Below are 17962 nucleotides of genomic sequence, written 5' to 3' on the forward strand. Positions count from 1 at the left end.
AGGTCCTTCTCAAAATATTAGCATATTGTGATAAAGTTAATTATTTTCCTTAATGTCATGATGAAAATTTAAAATTCATATATTTTAGATTCATTGCACACTAACTGAAATATTTCAGGTCTTTTATTGTCTCAATACGGATGATTTTGGCATACAGCTCATGAAAACCCAAAATTCCTATCTCACAAAATTAGTATATCATTAAAAGGGTCTCTAAACGAGCAATGAACCTAATCATCTGAATCAACGAGTTAACTCTAAACACCTGCAAAAGATTCCTGAGGCCTTTAAAACTCCCAGCCTGGTTCATTACTCAAAACCCCAATCATGGGTAAGACTGCCGACCTGACTGCTGTCCAGAAGGCCACTATTGACACCCTCAAGCAAGAGGGTAAGACACAGAAAGACATTTCTGAACGAATAGGCTGTTCCCAGAGTGCTGTATCAAGGCACCTCAGTGGGAAGTCTGTGGGAAGGAAAAAGTGTGGCAGAAAAAGCTGCACAACGAGAAGAGGTGACCGGACCCTGAGGAAGATTGTGGAGAAGGGCCGATTCCAGACCTCGGGGGACCCGCGGAAGCAGTGGACTGAGTCTGGAGTAGAAACATCCAGAGCCACCGTGCACAGGCGTGTGCAGGAAATGGGCTACAGGTGCCGCATTCCCCAGGTCAAGCCACTTTTGAACCAGAAACAGCGGCAGAAGCGCCTGACCTGGGCTACAGAGAAGCAGCACTGGACTGTTGCTCAGTGGTCCAAAGTACTTTTTTTGGATGAAAGCAAATTCTGCATGTCATTCGGAAATCAAGGTGCCAGAGTCTGGAGGAAGACTGGGGAGAAGGAAATGCCAAAATGCCAGAAGTCCAGTGTCAAGTACCCACAGTCAGTGATGGTCTGGGGTGCCGTGTCAGCTGCTGGTGTTGGTCCACTGTGTTTTATCAAGGGCAGGGTCAATGCAGCTAGCTATCAGGAGATTTTGGAGCACTTCATGCTTCCATCTGCTGAAAAGCTTTATGGAGATGAAGATTTCATTTTTCAGCACGACCTGGCATCTGCTCACAGTGCCAAAACCACTGGTAAATGGTTTACGGACCATGGTATCACTGTGCTCAATTGGCCTGCCAACTCTCCTGACCTGAACCCCATAGAGAATCTGTGGGATATTGTGAAGAGAACGTTGAGAGACTCAAGACCCAACACTCTGGATGAGCTAAAGGCCGCTATCGAAGCATCCTGGGCTTCCATAAGACCTCAGCAGTGCCACATGCTGATTGCCTCCATGCCACGCCGCATTGAAGCAGTCATTTCTGCCAAAGGATTCCTGACCAAGTATTGAGTGCATAACTGTACATGATTATTTGAAGGTTGACGTTTTTTGTATTAAAAACACTTTTCTTTTATTGGTCGGATGAAATATGCTAATTTTGTGAGATAGGAATTTTGGGTTTTCATGAGCTGTATGCCAAAATCATCTGTATTAAGACAATGAAAGACCTGAAATATTTCAGTTAGTGTGCAATGAATCTAAAATATATGAATGTTAAATTTTCATCATAACATTATGGAAAATAATGAACTTTATCACAATATGCTAATATTTTGAGAAGGACCTGTACATTTTAATATGAATGAAACCTCCTCGTATGAGTAGATGAACTCTCTGAGAATCATTTTAACATCACCTAACAATGGGTTATGTCTCAAAGGGCACAGATTGGTGAGACAACAAATGCCCTAAACTACATGGAGGGAGATTTAACAATTATACAGGACCAAAACTCTGATGCAAGCAAGGATCTGAATGCTCTGGAGCGGGAGGCTCGAGAACTGAACTTGACGTCAGAGCAGCTACAAAATCAACTGGAAATCCTGAAAAATTCAAACTTCTTAGGTGCGACAAAACACAAATCCAACAAAACTTTGGTTTTTCAATTTCTAAAACCAGCTCATTTGCAATCACAATACGTTTTTGTGCTCCAGGAGCGTACGACAGTATCCGCAGCTCCTACAACATGTCTCGAGATGCTGAGCGGCGTGCCAATGAATCAACAACCACCAAACCCAGCGCAGTCAGTCAGTCTGCAGATACCCGCCGCCGAACCGAGCGCCTCATCAGCGCAAAGAAGGACGACTTCAATCGGAGAAACGCAGCAAACAAGCGTGCGCTGGGAGACCTGAAGGCCAAAGCACAGGGGCTGGACATGAAGAAGCTCAATGAGAAGGTCAAATTTATTGCTTCATTCTTCGAAACACTGCTTCTTCCATTAAACTTCAGTTTTCTGACTTCACAAGATGTTTTTAACCCCGTTGCCCAAATAAAAAAAAGAAAAAGCCTTAACATTAAATGGTTTAATTTTCATGTATTGTTCCATTAAGTCAAGTCAAGTTTATTTATATAGCGCTTTTCAGCAACAAGGCACTCAAAGCGCTGTACATGAGGAAAAACATTACAATGATACTGAAAATCAAACGACTATCGAAACGACAAATCAAATTACATTAATAATCCTTCGGAGTTTACTAGTAAGAGCTGGTTCTAATCCAATCATTCTAATAGAGGTAATTAGCTCATTAAGTCCTCTGTGGTAAGGAATTCATCCAGTGCTAGAAGAAAAATGATAATATTAATTATTGAGGTTGCTGGTATGGCGCAGTTGTGGTCCCATCATTCAGAGTCATGGGCACTCACTGAAGTCTAAGTTGAGAAGCTGGGTCACTGGTATAAAACAGTTTTAGTCCAAACTTTTTTAAATACTAATAATGTTTGGCTTTCACTGGTATGAAATAGTTGTAATACAATCCTTCTAAGAAATCTAAAAATCTCTGGTCATTGATGTAAAAACAGCTTTAGTCCAAATTTTCAAATACTAATAATATTTGGCTTTGGCTGGAAATCCTTCTGAGAAATCTGAAAATCTTTGAAAAGTAATGAAATCACAAATTTAGGTAAAGTAAGAGGACAAAAAAAAAAAATTCAAATTTCAAACTCTATTCTTAGCAGAATAGAGTCTGAATTAGTACAAAAAACCTCAGCATAGGTAAGCAACACACATATAAGTAAAGATTTAGAAAAGGTAAGGTGGAATCTTAAGGGTGCGAATGTAAGTCTGAGTGTGTTTGCAAGAATTAGACTGATAGAAGCACCATTGTCCTTGAGAAGAGAGCTGGAAGTTTTATCAATCGGCCACATAGTTCTATCAGCACACAGCTGGTAGGGGAGTGCTGGGGAAGAGCGTCGTGTTTATATAACATCCAGGAGATATTTTGTCGATAGCCAGTTAGCAGAAGTTGCCAAGGCCACGTTGGGGCGCCAGATTTAGAAAAACAATAAATGTTGTGGTTCAGGCAGTTGTTAATTTCCAACCACCTTAAGAGTTTTAGTGGTATTTCTCAATTGCGAATCCAAATAGCCAAATTTCTGGTACTTTCCGCAGATCTGGAGTGTACAACTTCTCCAAGATTATATCCTTTAACCTCTGAATCCAACCGCTGCCAGGCTGCGATTCTGTTAAAGAATCGTGTCCAGCTTGCCATTCGGCTCTCTTAACATTTCAGTCTGAGTGTTGATCGCTCTACACACTCCATCCAACATCGCAGGCAGCTTTGGAATGCTTTGAACAGCCGCCCACGTTTTGCGAATCACTCTAAGTCAGGTAACCACCTACTCCAAAAAGCAGAAATCCTGTTATCAAAAGTCAAATATGTACACATCTTCTATGTCCTTGACCAACATCGTAGTCAGGGACACAATCTTCCACTGCTGCCAAGAATCCATTGTGTAACCAAAGAAGAACGTCCCGTCTGGACAAGAGGGTCTCCTTTACCCTGTCTTCCCATTGGAAAAATTTGATCAATAACGTTGAGAGACCAACTGACCAAATCCATAATTTACAAGTTTGGAGGATATGCAAAGCGAGGCTCTGAAAAAAATACAGACAAAAAGCAGAAGCAGGGATCAGCAGGGAGGGAGGGAGAGAAAACGCATGTGTCTTCCACCGAGAGCAAGCAAGATTATTTATTATTATAACAAATGTATGCATGTCATTGTTTGTCTATTCTTTAGTAAATTCTAACTCAATCGAAAATTTGTAGACTAATAATAATTACAGTTTAAATCACTTTCAGTATTACATAATCATTAGTGCCACTTATATTATCCGTGTGTTTTCCCTGACAGGTCTGCGGTTCTGTGGGTGATGTTCCCTGCACAGACAGTCCCTGTGGGGGAGCTGGCTGCCGGGACGACGAAGGGAATCGTCACTGCGGAGGCCTGAACTGTAACGGAGCTGTGGCTGCAGCTGACAATGCTTTGGAAAGAGCCAAACATGCAGAGAAGGAGCTGAACAAGGCTATGGGGGAGATGCAGGAACTCTTTACCAAGGTACAGAGGGGCAGTAAAACTACAGATGAAGTATATATACAGGCTAGCACATATAGGTATGATTTAGTGTTGCAAAAATATTCCTACTTGTTGTGGAAGGGAAATGATTCCTGGTTTTAAGATTTTTTTTACGACAAAAATAAAAACAAATAAACCCCCTGAGTCAATACTTTGTGAAACATTTCACAGCTTTGTACATCTAAAGTGTTTTCCATCATTCTATGCAAAATAGCTCAAGCTAGGTCAGACTGGATGGAGAGACTCTCTCAAACAGTTTTAATGTCTTGCAGCAGATTGCATTTTAGATTCTGGACCATAACTGGACTTAAGCTTATTAATATGCTGTGATCTAAACCATTCCATTGTAGCTCTGGATGTATGTTTAGGATGGTTATGCTGCTGGGAGGTGAAATTTTGCCCAGTCTCAAGTATCAACAGCTTTTCTCTCTTGAGCTGAAGAAAAGCACCCCTGACTAAAGTTCTAATGAAGCTTTAAGGCCTGCAAAAAACAGCTATATTTATTATGAGAATTGGCTACACCATTCATGGCCTGATCTTCAAGGATCCAAAATGGGGGGCGCTAAATTGCTTGTACAAAAACAAAATAGCACATACAATAAGTGGACGTTTTGTGTGTGATTATTGTAAAGAATGTGCGTGCAATGGATAACAGGTGCAAAACAGATGCAGACCGCCCTATTTAAATGAGGAAATTGCGTGTGCTACTGGCTGGCTGCTGCTGCCCTCAGCTGAACAACAGGAAAAGAAAACAAAAGCTGTTTTGCTTTAAACATGGAGGGGTTGCTGCGCTGTATCATTATAAATGATACAGTTGCTGATTTTTACCTTGTGTTCTGTTCTGCTCCTGCTTTTCTGGACTGTTACAGTTGGTTAACTTTTGTCATCGCTATTCACCCAGCAGGTTTGTCATTGCAGCCTCTGCCCTGACGAGATTATTCTTCTATCTGTTCATTTGTGCTGGGCGCCTCTGAGTGCATAATTGCGCACGCAGAAGGCTGAGTTTGAAGTTGTTCTGCGAGCAGATTCTTTATGTTCGGGATTCAGACAGGCCCACTGAGGCAAAGACTACATTCTGCGTCGCCTTTAATCAAAATATTGAATTACAGGCTATTGTGCAGGAGAGCAGAGTTGTGTTCAAAGTAGCGCGCGCCCTCCGCCATCAGTGCGCACACGGAGCAGCTGGTCTAGGCTGACAACACCACAGGAGCGTGGACAGCTTGGTAACTGTGTTTCTCGATGTAACTCACAACAAATTGGCCAATCAATAATAAAAAATTAAAAAGACAAATATGTCAATTAATTTGTTAGAGGTCTGCCTCCCTTGATCTTTTAATTCTTTTCAGAGACTCGCCATGTTCTATTGTTTTTGAGAGTATATATATTCAGAGTTTATCATAAACACCCACAATATTTAATCCTGAATGTAATATTAGCAACATAAAAATTGTTCGTTGTAGGAGTTGCCAATCTTTATATTATAACTTTGCTAATTTTAAAACAAAGAATTTATTTTTTTTTCTACCGCGTCCTGTCCGGCAGAGTAGCGCTCAGAGTCCCAAGAAATTTCCCAACAGATTTACTTTCACAAGCAGAGCCTCACAGCTAATGCTTTAAAGCTCTGCTTGATATTTATAAAAGAAACTTTATTATAAACTTCTATGGGAATATTTCAATTGTTATGGACACGGAGACTTAAATGAAAAGGAAAAAAGAAACTCAAAAAAGAGAGAGATGGGGCAAAAGGGAAAAAGTGGAGAAAAAGAGGAAAGAGTGGAGGAGAGAAAGAAGGATGAAGAGAATACAAGATTGCCCCCTGCTTGCTCATACACCTGCAACTGTTTTTTTTTTTTTTTAACAAAATAGTACACGGTACTTATGAATGTAAAATGTACTCAGTGGGAGTTGCAGCTCAATATAGAGCATCTGTGTATCTGTCAACACCTGAAGCTTAACACCTGTGAGTATGAGTGTGGATGCACTTTTGTAAATAAGGTTTCTCCACAAAAATATGCAATAGCGGGTGTGAGTACCCACAGACCTGCCCCATGGTCCCTGGACAGACACTGAGGAGGTCCAAGCCACAGACTTCCAAAGCCCAGGAACCCCAGGAGAACCACCGCCAGGACTACCGCAACCCCCCCAGAGAAGAGTCCCAGGGGAACCACCCAGCAGCGACAGTGCAGAGAATTTAAATCACATTTTCGTTGTCCGATGAGCTAACCCCTCCCTGCTACTTCCCTATTTCTGAGAGGATTGCTCAATCCAGCTCTCCATCCAACAGGTCTGGACTGCCCTAAACCTGAAAGGTCTTACTAAGCAGGTTTACTAGAAAATCTGTTTAAGCTGTTGTCGGGAAATGACACACCTAAACTCAAACAGCCTGCATCCAGAACTCCTGCCCTTTTTCAACTGGTGGTCTGGACGACTGAGTAGCACACAGCAGTCATCCACTCCTCAACAGTCACTGCTGTTAACAGCTGCTCATTCCCTAATATTACAACTGGCTCTTGGTATATGGGAATATGGGTTAGGTTAATCTTAGTGATTAAACATGAGCCCCAAGGGCGCTGTTTTAACAAACTTGGCTACAGCAACCTATAAAACCTGCTAACATCTCTTAGAACCAGGCAACAAGACTTTTTACCACCAATGAAAAACCAAAAATACAGTGACTCAAATAATTGAATGTCCACGATTTAACTAGAATTGTATATGCTTTCTTTCATTAGTAACGATTTTGCAGAGGTCAGTAACAGCTTAAATTCGGCAACACATAATACTTTCAATAATAGAAATGAATCAATCAACTCAACCTGTCTTTCCCTGATACTGAAACTAGTGAGTTTGAAGAGGCTTTGAAGACTGAGGCTCATACATGCACCCGATGGGGATGTTTCTTCTGATAACAACAAGCGATTTCTTGAAGGAAGTATGACATAATCTTCAGTTTTATTCCTCTGAGTGAACAGGCACTGATGCTCCAGGATTTGATGGTCAAACCGGAACTTTGTAGTCATATGTCTCAGAAGACAGCAGCTTCCAGAAGCTGAAGAGTTGAAGGAAACCCCAGAGGTATAAATTAGGTTGATTCAGGACTTCCAGAAGCCTGAAACTGAGAGCAATCAGTTGTTCACAGATCAAATTCACTTCTGTTGTCTGGATAAAAAGGCTGTAGATGATATCAGATTCTTAATTTCGAGGCACAGTCCTTCCAGGGCACGCGGGTTGATCCTCTTTTAATGCAGTTGATCAGCTGGGCTGTGTCTCTGGTCCTCTGCTTCATCTGTAGCGTCTTTCTCCATCCAATCTTGTTCGCTGGTCTTCTGCGAGGAAACAACCGCAGTTCCCTTTTTTGGCATTGCTTTTATAATGCAGACGGTCTCACTGGTCAGCCCTTTGTTAGGCTTCTCCGTTATTGCGCAACATGCTACTGCCCAATACGTTATTGATCAATACTTAGTCATGGTCACAGTGACTTTCTGGTGCTGTTTTTTGGCCTTGAAGATACCAGTAATCAGCACACAGATGGCTTCTTTGTGTTACTTGTTGGCCTTCAAAAGGTTCGCTGTCAGCCTGCAGCCGGCTTTCATCACTCCTAGTCAGCCCACAGTTCTCTCCCTAATCTGCTCAGTCTTAAACTTTACACAGTATTACACATTCCAGTCTCAACTTTCTGTTTTTCCTTGTAGACACAGTTATAAAACCATCACTTTATTCTTTTTATTCATACATCACAACTGATCAACATTATATTTCTTTTATATATAGCTGATTGAGAATTTCAAACCTTAATGTTTTTTTATTTTAATTATCAGTTCTCAATCATATTTCAATCATATGTGTTTTAACTTGATGATCAAAGATTACTCATTTCATTTAATACTTGTAGAAAATAGAAAATCATCATACATCATTTCCTTGGTTACACTTGTTTATACTTCTGCAAAAGATAAGACAGTTAATATGTGACTCCATACAGGCCTCTCCAGTCTCTCCGTCCCAGAATATGAGAATATGCTTGTTTCACTCTTTACTGCTTCAACTGTGAATTTGTGTAACAATTGTTGCATGGATTACACAAAAAGATACCTATTTTAATTTTTATTGATTTAACTGTGAGCAGTTCATGAATGCTGCATGGATTACACGGATAGATCTCACCTTATTTTGACAACATTTATGTACGTAAAAATAAATTATTTTCCAATGATTTTACTAAATTTGTTTTGCCAATATTTTAATGAAATTCAACATGTTTAATTGTTTCAACAGTTTTTGGTGAAACAAAATCATTTATCAATGTAAAAATCAAGCCCTGGCATATGTTCACATTTAAACAACATAATCAAACTGATCCAGCTCTGATTGCTCTGCAATGACATAACGTTACTGTCAATAATACAATGTGTTTTGAACAGCACTGCAATCTGTTTCAGGTTAGATAAATCACATGCAGGTAGTAAAGAATTACATTTGCATATCCCCCTCCCATAAATTTGCATGTTTGAGTCATTACTATACGTTTTGCATATAAATGAAGGCGAACACGCTAAAACGTTTACGCCAGCTGTTCCGCTCATTTTATACACGCAATCCGATTAGCACCTGGTTTGTAGACCAGCTTTGTGGACGCAAACAGGTTTGTGTGTGGTTTTGTAAACGCAAACCGTTTGAAGATCAGGCCCTCTATCTACTAATTAGGTGTCTTCTGAAGGGATTTGGTGGCCGTGGATTTTATTTAGGGGTATCAGATTAAAGAGGGTTGAATACAATGCATGCCACAGCTTTTTTCAGCAAGGTTTTAATTTTATTCTTAGAAAATTCTTGAAATTTTACACCTTCTAGTATCAAATACAGATGATTACTGTTGTCTTTTGGACTTTTAATTACTTATAAAACCTCTCTGTTCTGCAGGTGGCAGAAGCTAAGGCCAAGGCAGAAGAGGCTAAGGGTAAAGCCCAAGCTGCTCTGGATAAAGCCACTGCCACGAAGAACAAAGTGGAACGATCCAACAATAACCTCAGAGACCTCATCAAACAGATCAGGGACTTCCTCACTCGTCAGTCTTTAATCAAATTCCACACATGCTGCATAATGACGTTCCTTGTTAGTTTAGTTTCCTGTGCTGACCCCGACTCCCCTTGATTTCTAAAAGAGGAAGGAGCAGACCCAGACAGCATTGAGGCAGTGGCAAACCACGTGTTGGAGCTCTCCATCCCTGCCTCACCCCACCAGATCAGGCATCTCGCTGATGAAATCAAGGATCGGGTCCGCAGCCTTTCAAACGTGGATTCCATCCTGCAGCAGACACAGGATGATGTTCGAAAGGCGGAGAAACTGCTGCTGGATGCCAAGAGGGCAAGGTAATCTTAACAGTTAGATTTGTTTTTAATAAGAAAATTATTTTGCTGATACTTTTTCTTTTTGCTAAAATTGACACTGCTTTTGTTAAGGCATCATGCTGAGGGGGTAAAAGGCACAGCAGAGACAGTGAAACAGGCCTTGGTGGATGCTAAGACTGCCCAGACTTCAGCTGAGAAGACCATAGCGAGAGCCAAGGCTGACATTAGAGAGACTGAGAACCGACTGGCACAGGTTGGCGTCTTTAAAACTGTTGATTTTGTGTTTTGAAATACAGAAGAAATTGACAAGAAGTATGAATAACTTGATTAAGAAGATTTTTTAGTATGAATTCTTAATGATATGTTCAACAGTGCTGCCCACATTGGAACCAAGGTTAAAGAAGTGGAAAAAAAGCATTGATATAAACGTATCTTTTATTGCAGCTGCATAATGTCACTCTGCCATGCCATTTGTTTAATCCAAACTTTACTTTGAGCACATTTGGAGCACAGTGGAAAAATGTAAAAAAAACAAATATTTGTGGAGTGGTGGCCTAATGGTTGGAGAGCAAGGCATTTGTGTCCCAGAGAAGCCACAAGTACCCTGGTTCGAATCCAACAATAGGACATTTTACAAGGCTGGAACATACAGAGAGAGGGATTTATGACCATTCCTCTTTGTACAAGTTCTCTTGATCATCCATAGTCCTGGGTCCTTCTCCTCAGCTCAGCCAACAGCTTTTCTGTACTATTAAGGTCTGACTCGGCCATAAGGAAAAGTGATTTTTATGTCCATCGTAACAGTGGAAACGTGGTGCTTTTCTAAATATTCATACTTGGGTTCACACTGAACCTATCTGGAGTGATTGTTACCGAAAGATTGAATTTTACACCCCCTTCACAATGTTGAATATCTACTGTCCATTTCAGCAGCGTAAGAAGGCCTGACGCCATTAGGAATAGCATACACAATGACCAGAGTTAAAGTCAGGCCGCTGTAGATTGTTTGGACATTATAAAAAAAATCCCACCTTTTAAGTGTTTTTAAGTAGCTCTCACATCCCATATAAACTGCACATGTGCACAGAACTGTGACTCAAAAATCGGTGCAAATAGTGATACCATTTATTAACCACATACTACACTATGCAGGTGATCTATTCACCTCGGGATGCTGTATAGCTGAAACTAAAAGTGAAACATAGAACATCACTCACTGTCTGAATAATTTGAGGCACTAAAACAGCATTGGAATTTTATTCCCAGGTGTTTAGTACATCCTTTAATATGTCAAAAAAATTAATATCCATTTATGACACTAAAGAATGGTGTGGATCCAAAATCACTGATCTCAGTATACGTGCACTATTCAGAACAGGAACTCATCAGAGACGGTACACATACTTCTAAGACATGACCTGAACTTGATGGCGATATCCGAAAAACAGTACCGGTCACCAGCCGCTGCCACATCCAACCTACTAATGTTCCTATGCTGCTTATCACAACATCATTACATAACAACATAACACATACTGGGCATTTTTTTAGACAACATATATCTTTTTATGGTTTAATTGTTTTGAAAAAGAAGAAAAATAATAATCCACAGCAAGTCTATGACCAGCAACAGCTCTGACGGGTAGGGTGACCAGAACTTAAAAAAATGAATGTGGGACAACAAGGATGCTTATGAGGGACAATGCGGGACACATTACCAATACTGTGATGATGTCATAAATTAAATTTAATGCAGAACTTACATTAATCAATCTCTGCTTTACCTGTTTGTGCACAAGTTCACACAAAAAAACTTTATTAAACTTTTTGGAAATTTAACAAAACTGTTAAACTTCCAAAACGTTTTTCTAAGTTTATCAGAAAAAAACTTTACAAGCTTTTAAAGTTTAACACTAGTAATCTCAGCTGCTGTTACCTTGTCTGTCTGACAGTCATTTTTGGGTTTCAGTAAAAATGAATCCATAGATCAGCAGGCAGCTTTCCCGGCTGTGTGTTTTTTGTGCCATTCACTTCGACAGTGTCGCTATACTTCTTGCTCCCCTTCGTGTGAAATTGAAAAATAACTTTGGCAAACTTCACAAAACGTTCTCTGAGAATCCTGTTTCAATGGCTTCACCCAGTGACAAACGGTTCCCCTGTCTTTGTTGTGGCTGCACTTTCTTTTCTTTGACATTGTTGCCATCATATTCTGTAAACATCAAAATCTTTTTCTAGTCCTGTGGCACACATGTTGCTCATGACATGGGACGCTGCTGCATATTTGGATTGTCAGTCGATGCGGCTCTGTGATGACTGCAGCTCTGTTTTCTTTACATTTCAGAAAAGCGTCTGTTGAATAATTTTTTGACTTATCAGAATATGACCCATCGACATTGTTTCAATTTGAAAGCCACCGGGACCCTTAAGTGAAAAATGCGGCACAGTCCTGCACAAATCGGGACATCTGGTCACCCTACCAACAGTCTGTCTTCAACAATTAACATCATGAAGCCAGGCAGAAGAGCCCGGACAAGAAAATGACCACTGACTGCAAATTAACATGTAATTCAATGATACAATTTTTGCTATTATTCAGTTTAAAGCTGAAGGTATTCAGATGAGGTAATAAATTACTCCCAAATTGAAAAACTTTTTAAAATTCTTTTTTATTTGTTATTTATTGTTATAAACTTTGTTTCTGGGACCATTTTGGGCTTTCTCTGAATACCCTGATGGCTCATCTGTTTAAGAAACACAGTTCTTACCTCTAATAGTAAGTGAAGGAAAGAATTACATTGGCTAAATGCATTGTCGAGCCTTGCTTTCCAATTAGAAAACAAACGAACTTTGGTAAACTGGATATAATGACAGATTCATTGCAAAATTTCATGGTTCTTTTATGTATGCCACCTATTTCCCTGCTTGTGCCCCTGCTGTGTGGTCCTGTAAACAGTTTCGTCATAATAGACTGATGACAAGGTTCAGAGTCAAAAGTGTATGTCTGAGATGACGTTGATCCAGTCGCTCACCAAAATTTTATTTAAATTGAAGTCAAATATTGCTATTTAATAAAAATTTGATAAATTGAGATAAACTAATTGCAAAGCCTCTCACCAAACAACATTACTTTTAAATTATGCCCATTCATTTTAAAGGGAGACTTGGTACCAAAAAATGGTTTCATTAATTATTTTGCTAAATAGAATTATTTCCTGACACTTCATAATAAAATAAAAGTTGGCTAAGTTGGCTAAAAGTTGTTTTTTACTTAAATAAAATACTAATTTATTTGAATGCTTTTCACACAGAGGCCAGTACTGTAGGCTTTTATGTAATTTATGTTTTCTTGAAAGCATACCTATTGCCATGACTAATATTGTGTTATTTTTTGATGTCTTTCGCCCCCTGGTGGTCACAAAGATTATTACTAGTGATTTGAAATAAATTTGTTGAGTAACAGTGTCCTCAGTATGTCAACAATGGCTGCTAATAAATAATCAGCATATGCAGGTTGCATTTGAAAGACATCACCTAAATGCATATTAACTTTAAATTCATGATTAAATTAGTATGATTAAATTATTATTCACTAACTCTTATTCTATGCAGATTGAGACAGAAGCATCCAACAGTGAGAAGAACCTGGATGATGCCATGGGTCGCCTCGGCACACTTGAACAGGAGATCAACGTGCTGAAGACCAAACGAGCCAACAACAGCATGGCGGCAGCCCGAGCTGAAGAGACAGCCACCATGGCCCGAGACAAGGCAAATGAAGCCAAGCAGGTCTGTGTTTGAGTGCACACTCCTAGCATCATTCAATGCAGACACTCATAAAAATGGAAAATATGCCCTTACTTTATGCTCAGATTTTAGACGGCACGCTGACAGACAAGTTCAATGAGGTGCAGCAACGAGTTGACACCAAGGCCAAGGCTGTGCGAGACGCCAAGAAAAAGGCAGAGAATCTCCGAGACGAAGCGAAGGAGCTACTCAACGATGCGCGGAATAAGCTACAGAGACTAGCGGGTACTGTTTAGCACTAGAACAGTGCGTGTATTAGCATGTGTTCAGGAAGAAAGCGCATCAGTTTCAAATATTTTTTCTTCTCCTGCATTTTGCAGAGCTGGAGAAAAATTATGAGGAGAACCAAAGGAAGCTGGAGGGCAAAGTTCAGCAACTGGATGGTTTGGAGGACAAGATGAGGAGCATCCTCAGTGACATAAACAAGCAAATCCAAATCTACAACACGTGCCAGTAAATCAGCTCATCCAAATCCACAAGGAAAGACATTCGTTAATGTTATTCCATTTTCCCCTTAGACATAGAAACATGATTCTAGACTTTAAAGAGAAAATGAATCACTCTGTAAATCATTGTCAGTCTGGTGCGTCCAGTTAGTGTTCTTTTCCCATTCAAGTGTTTGCTTATTCCTTGTTACAAAAAACACAGCAAAAACTGGACTAAAGATTGTCACTGAGCACATATTTAATTTACATTTAGTTTTGCATGTTATTTTTGCTTTTAATTTGGAACACAACTTTGAATGTATGCATTTAAGTTTTGAAAAACCATTATCCTGTGTTACATTTTAAGTAGTTAAACTCAGACAGTACAAAATAGTTCCTGGTAGAAAGCTTTAAAAGAAACTCATTGCAGAGGCATCAGTTCACAGATGATTTTAGAAAGCTCCAACAATTGGTTTGAGTACATTTACTTCATCCCACATCAAAACATAATTTGTTTTTAACATAATTACTGGTGGAACAAATATTGGTATCCCCAACTATTACCTTAAAATAAATATACAAGAAGTAAGCCTTATTTTTCTTTTTAATTTTTAAGGTTATCGGAGTTTCTAGGAACTTTAGAGCAATAATCCAGAACTTTCTCTTGCTGGAAGTGGACTTATATATAGCTTGGCAGCACACATAGGGAGCAGGATGGTAAGAGAGGTAAAAAAACAAAAACATCTCCAGTACCGCAGCAAAGAGTGCCATCTTGGAATCACCTGGGGCCTCATGTCTGAAGTGTACTTAGGCACAAAAACCTTGCGTAAGTATGTAATGTCTTACACAAAACTCAGCATCTACTAAATCCACATACATTTTTGACCTGCTGTGAAACTACAGAGAATTAAAAATCACCTAAATACACTGAATTATGACTCCATTCAGCTTTATGTCATTCATGGAGCATCGAACCTGATGTTTTTTCATGAGTTTGAGCTTTTATGGTTTAAACCTGAGCGATCAAACTGAATCACATTTAGCCTCATACAATAAGGAAACACACTTCAAAAAATGATGGAAACAACCTCAATCGGATGGAAACTGTAAAACTTCCTATGTTTTTGTCAACAGTAGATGTAATTGTGCATCGGTCTGTGCGCTGAGGAGCACAAAATGCTTGTGAATCATCTAAGGGGCACTTTTGTTCTCACTGAAAGAGAAAACTGTGTTAGATCCGAAGATTAATTCCAAACAAGTCAGGTTTGATGATTCCTAAGGTCGAACAGCAGTAGACAATCACCCATGTCCATATATAGGTGTGAAGGTTGCGTGTAATTGTGGAACGATGGCAGCTTTGGCTCAGTTGAAGGACATCGCCAATGGAAGAAGTCGGAGGGAGGTTTTTTTTTGATCGTACCGATCTGCTGGCACATGACGATGCATGGTTTATCAGCCACTTTAGATTGTCCAGGGCAATTATTTTGAGTTGTGCACAGAGCAGGCCGCAGTGTTGCAGAGGGAAACCAGGAGGAACCAGTAGGTGCCAGTTTAAGTTCTCACTACGCTGCGGTCCTTTCACCCGGAGCTCATGATCATGAACTCTTCCTAGCTGAAGATTTTAAATAAAAATCTGGTGGACTCTACCAGTACACTGAAAATGGGTCAGAGAAGGGGTCCCAACAATTGTTCCACTGAGTGTTTTACTAAATGATTTATTTCTTAACTTAGCATTATTCCCCTAAAAAAATAAATGCACTGAAATTAAAGGTTGGATTTGAATCTTATTTTGTAACATGATATTAAGCTGCCGTTGAGGTGTATTCTGAGCTGAGCTCAGCAACACGTTATTGCTGCAGAAGGTCCAATTTTTGTTTTTTTATTTCAAACAATCCAAAAAAAAATAATTTCTGCACAACACACTAATTGTGAGATGAATAACTAGCAGCATTCACTGATGACAGGGAAAGTAAATAAAATGATTGTTCAGTCAAAACTGCTCATGGTGTGATTTAGAGATCTAATTATGGTCATTTCTATAAAAATCTTAGGCAACAAACCGATCAGCTTAATAGCTTTCCAGTGATAACTAACAGGAATAAAATACTCTATAAGCAGAGTACATAATGTGGTCAACATGTGTGACATTATTTAAAAATATCTGCAGATGTAACAAACGTGTACATTAGGTAATACTTTATAGAGTATAATAGAGTATATAACCTTTCAGTATAAAGGTTAAAGCTGTTTCTAAAATAGCCTAGAATTAGAGAAAACCTCTTAGAGTCTATCCTACTGTTAACCCTGTGCACCTTTAAGGTTGGGAGTAGAGGAGCAGCTTTCTCACATACTGTATGCTGTGATGGAACAAGCTAGACCTGCTGTTACTGATATGTGATACTGAAGTGAAAGTAATTAAATACTGGATTTAATTGTGCCTTATGCTGTCAGTATTGTGGACATATTTGCTTTGTGCATGAGAGTTTGTGTTTTACAGAATGTGATCAAGCCAAAAATCCTTTTTTACATATTTCAGCTGAGTAACAATGACTGGTCATTGCCATGAAAATACCAAAGGAACCTTGTTAAGTTTTGCAGTTTTCTGAATAAACATAAAAATTAAGTAGTTTCATATTTTCCTGTTTCTGTATAAAAATTCTTCATTGTGATCGTGGTTTCTGCATGTCTAACATGCATGCATTCCTCTCATAGTCCTCAAGATGCCAACATACCTGGGTGCTTCAGAGTTCTGCTGTAAACTCTTAGTGTGTTTTAATGACTTTTAGCTAAGTCTTCTTTTGATTAGGTTTTACAGATGTCCGAACGGACAGCAGAATAAAATGACAGCCAAAAAAATGAGCCAACAGTAGCATATGAGCTCATGTTAACAGCAAAGAGAAAAATAAATCCCTTTTTGAATAGCTTTACCTTAAGGTGTCCAGTATTCAAACATATACGCTACAGGAAACCCTACCCCACCACAAAGCTACATTATTTTAGGAAACAGAGGGTAATGTAGGACCGCCTTGGTCAGCTGCAAATGAGACAAAGATATTTTCCAAAAATAGTTCATGTCCAAATCTAACTGGTCTATGAGTCAGCTCGCCTGTTCATTGGACTAAATCTTTCTGACCCCACTCCCATTGTGGAAAGGTTCTCGCAGGGTCTGTTAGTGTGCTGAAAGGTAAATAAGCACATATTTTTTTATTTAGGATTACAGTGCCTTACATAAGTATAGCGTTTGAGCTTTCGATTGGGATTTTATGTGGCAGATCAGAATCTCTTTACCAGTCTTTCACATCTAGAAGCTGAATTTTTTTCTCTATTCTTTGCAAAATATCCCAGGCTCGGTAAGATTGGACTGACAGTGTCTGTGAAAAGACATTTTCAAATCTTGCAGCAAATTCTTGATTGGATTTAGGTCAACATTTTTCATTCTAAAACATGAATATGTTTTGATTTAAACTATTTTTTTTTAGCTCAGTCCATCTTCTCATAACACTGATCAGTTTCCATGTCCCTGTTGAAGAAAAGCATCCTCTGCATGATGCTGCCATGTTTGAGGTGTTGATAGTGGTTTAAGTTTTCTGGATGTAAATCCCATTTCCTTCAGCCATTTTCTTACAGTTCACTCACAAACATCAGCTCTTTTCTCTCTCCATCTTTCATTTCTTTTGCTCAGACTTTTCCTTTTTGAAGTTATATTGGTTTTAGTTTTCTGTTCCGACGCTTTCATGTCATCCTTGGTTCTACGTGGATGTTTTCCTTTTTTATAGCCTTCCCGTTTTGTTTGGACTTGCTTCAGATTCTAAGAGTTGCCAATTTTGAGTGGAGTGGGGTCAATGTTTAAAACAAGTGGGGTGTTGCTAAAAATTATTTTAAGGATAGAAGCAGACAATAGGTTTCAGACAAAAATACTTATCAACACTATTAACAAATGACTGGGCTGCCACAAATAAGAGAACATCATCATGAAATATTCAGATGTAACTG

General features: G+C 39.3%; 1 protein-coding gene across 1 annotated transcript in view; it reads left to right on the forward strand.

The window, feature by feature from the left end:
* lamb2 (laminin, beta 2 (laminin S)) overlaps positions 1-16592 on the forward strand; it is an 88068-nt gene extending 71476 nt beyond the window's left edge. The window contains exons 27-35 of the mRNA XM_047369530.1: positions 1703-1887; positions 1977-2218; positions 4174-4377; positions 9313-9457; positions 9554-9761; positions 9852-9993; positions 13350-13526; positions 13610-13769; positions 13865-16592. Coding sequence (XP_047225486.1) covers positions 1703-1887; positions 1977-2218; positions 4174-4377; positions 9313-9457; positions 9554-9761; positions 9852-9993; positions 13350-13526; positions 13610-13769; positions 13865-14001 — 1600 coding nt within the window. The 3' untranslated portion in view covers positions 14002-16592. The remainder of the gene's footprint in view (positions 1-1702; positions 1888-1976; positions 2219-4173; positions 4378-9312; positions 9458-9553; positions 9762-9851; positions 9994-13349; positions 13527-13609; positions 13770-13864) is intronic.
* Positions 16593-17962: the final 1370 nt, after the last annotated feature.

The sequence above is a fragment of the Girardinichthys multiradiatus genome, chromosome 1 (assembly GCF_021462225.1).
Source record: "Girardinichthys multiradiatus isolate DD_20200921_A chromosome 1, DD_fGirMul_XY1, whole genome shotgun sequence".
Taxonomy (NCBI): Eukaryota; Metazoa; Chordata; class Actinopteri; order Cyprinodontiformes; family Goodeidae; genus Girardinichthys; species Girardinichthys multiradiatus.